Consider the following 3007-nt stretch of genomic DNA (forward strand, 5'->3'; position numbering starts at 1 on the left):
AAACACACACACATACAACAAAAAAGAAAGAAAGAAAGAAAGAAAAAGAAAAGAAAGAATAGAATAACGTTCTATTATTTGATCATTAGGTTAGTTGTCATCTTGAACAAAAGCACATTTTGGCTCTGTAGTTGTGGGCTTCTTGTCCAACTGTCCCATGTGAAAACTGGTTCAGTATCCCCCAGTATCAATGTACATCAGTGTCTTATTCTGAATACAGTATAGAGCTCCCAGCCCAGAAAAAGTTTGGTATTACTCGAGCGTAGGATCAGGGTTTTTCAGGCGGATTCGAACAATGTGGTAAAGAAAGTTGTTTCGGGACATGTTCTTGTGCTAAGGGAAGTTGGTTCAACAAATATTTGCTTATCAGAGTCGGGAAGGGAAATGGTGATGGCATTTTTTCCGGCTTTTGTTGCTATGAGTGTAAATGGAGCTAAAGAAACAGAGGTTGGAGCTGAAAACATTGTTACGATATGCAGGTTTTCACAGAAAAAAATTCTTTCGAGTTGGGGTGTGGTTTGTTTAGTTTCTTATACTGTGACTGCATTTTCTTGCTTTAGAAATGATGCTATTTCTTTCATCTTTGTGTTGGTGCCCAGAAATGAGGATAATTGAAAAGAGTCATCATCTCATGCAGACTGTTAAAACTTTGATGAACTGAATGATACTTGAACAGTGTTTGTCGAAACGATGCTTAAACAATATGAAAAGAGTCATTTTATGCAATTATGAGATGATTATGGGAAGCTGAAGTAACTTTCAGCAATGTTCGTCGAAACCCAATATTTTGATATTATAATTATAGTATATTTTGATATAGTTGTGAAATTGGTATCTTTTGGAGCTAATTGTTCTTTTCCATTGTGTGAAACAATAATAACCCACAGACATGTTTGCTTGGTTGATTTTTGACGGCAAGCGCTTAGTATCTTGGATAAGGAAAAGGCATCTGGACCACAAGTTCACTGTATGCTGTCCAGATGCACTTGCTCCTGCTGCATTGTGTAGCTGTAAATCAGTTTGAAATGGCAGCAACTTGCTTGATACATGATAAGATCACTAATTTAAGGTATCTGCCATCTGAATTGCAGGAGAGGCTTCCTTTCCGAGGGCCGTTATCTGTTTTCTGCTTGATGGTTTCGACTATTCTTGCATTATGGCTCTGAATTTTCAATCCGGATCTCAAAAAGGGATCCCATTCAAGAAGAATCATCAGTGTATAAAGGAGGAGGAATAACGGAGAGCTTAAAGCGTGTATTCTATTCTATTCCTTTACATCTTCATCGCCAACGTTCTTTTCAGAATCATCATCTTTTCTCTTAGCTTAGAGCATCGATCCTGCGTCCTACTCGACACCGGTGTGTGGAACTATGCAACCAACTAGTTTCCCAGATGTTTTTTGTGCTTTCAACAGTGTAAGAGACTAGAGGGGAATTATGAAATGGTGGGATGGGAGAAAGATGCTTCTCTTTTAGGCTGGCAATCATGTATTGCTCTTCCTATCTGTAATTTTTGTTTTTGTGTAGGGGATGAGATGTGAAGGCATTTGTTGAGTTTAGCCGTTCCTTGTGTATTCTACCAGGAAAGTTAGATGAATGGACCCCTCCATTGTTGTTCTATGTTTCTTTACTTCTTGTTGGTTTATGGTATTGGGATCCTAGGAGATTTTTTCTTCTTATTTCATTTTGATGCATCTTTCACGCCTTAGTGGAGTTTCTGTATTTTATTTTAGGGTAAATTACAATAACCTCCTCTATAATTTTACATAATTATAAATACTCCCTTGTTGTCTGAAAAATATATCAATATATTCCTGATTTTAGCTGCCGTCTAATAATTAGCTCAAACTGTTTGTCGCGGTTAGGTTTCCTTCCATTTTTGTGGGTGAATTGACTAAAATGTCTTTATGGATTACGAACTATAATTTTATTTATTTTTTAAAAAATTTTAATTTTTTTGTGGACTAAGTGGATAATTTTTTTATAAGTTTTCAAATTTTTCCACCCACTACATCCGATATTTTTAAAAAAGAAAAAATATATAGTAAATGAAAAGTTGATAATTTCATACCCCCTCCATCCAAAGATTATATAATTTCATTAAATATTAAGGAGGTATTTATAATTTTTCAAACAACAAGAGGGTATTTATAATTATATCAAATTTTAGGGGAGGTCATTGTAATTACCATTTATTTTAGGATAAATTACGTTAATACCTATTGAACTTATAGTTAATTATACAAACCCTCCATGCATTTTGTAAAATTACAAGTACTGCACTGCACATTTTAGAATAAATTAAAGCTACGCTCTGAACTTTAGCATAATTATTAATACATCTCGTTTGAAATTTACAAAAACCTCCTGCAAATAAAAAATACTTATGCAGCTTTTAAACGGTGAGGTAACATTACTACTTTACCCTTACTGAACTTTGAAAAAAATAAAATATTTGAAAAATTGTAAAAAGAAAAATTGGGAGTTGGTAAAATAAATATTCCTTAGAACATATTAATCCATAAAAAATATTTTAGAAAATTTTAGAAAGTATAAAAATTATAATTCATAATGTTAAATAACATATCGGTTAGTTTACCACAAAAATTCGATGAAATCCTAACGAATGCCAACGGAATTGGCTCGTAGTTACACTAATATTAAAATTAGAGGGATATTTATAATTTTTTAAATAATAAACAGATATTTATAATTTGCTAAACTTTATAGAGTGGCTGTAATTTATCCTAAAATTTGATGATTATGATTACTGTATGATAATTATCACTATTGGTAGTTAGTGATAAAATGATTCACTTTTATATATAATATGTTGCTTGCTAGAATTTGGATCCCAGAATTGAGTTTTGAGTGTGAGAATGGTAGATATGTGTGTAGGGATATCAACTTCAAACTGTAAAAACAAATCTCACCAGATAAAAAAATATAACTTTTTAATATGATTAATTACTATAATAAAAAATACAAATTAATTATAATTGCAACAA

General features: G+C 32.3%; 1 protein-coding gene across 1 annotated transcript in view; it reads left to right on the forward strand.

Annotated features, from left to right (window-relative positions):
• Positions 1-1678, forward strand: part of LOC105164412 (glucan endo-1,3-beta-glucosidase 11) — a 4664-nt gene extending 2986 nt beyond the window's left edge. Inside the window, exon 3 of the mRNA XM_011083062.2 lies at positions 1092-1678. Within this exon, the coding sequence (XP_011081364.1) occupies positions 1092-1166 (75 nt within the window). The 3' untranslated portion in view covers positions 1167-1678. The remainder of the gene's footprint in view (positions 1-1091) is intronic.

The sequence above is a fragment of the Sesamum indicum genome, linkage group LG6 (genome assembly GCF_000512975.1).
Source record: "Sesamum indicum cultivar Zhongzhi No. 13 linkage group LG6, S_indicum_v1.0, whole genome shotgun sequence".
Lineage (NCBI taxonomy): Eukaryota > Viridiplantae > Streptophyta > Magnoliopsida > Lamiales > Pedaliaceae > Sesamum > Sesamum indicum.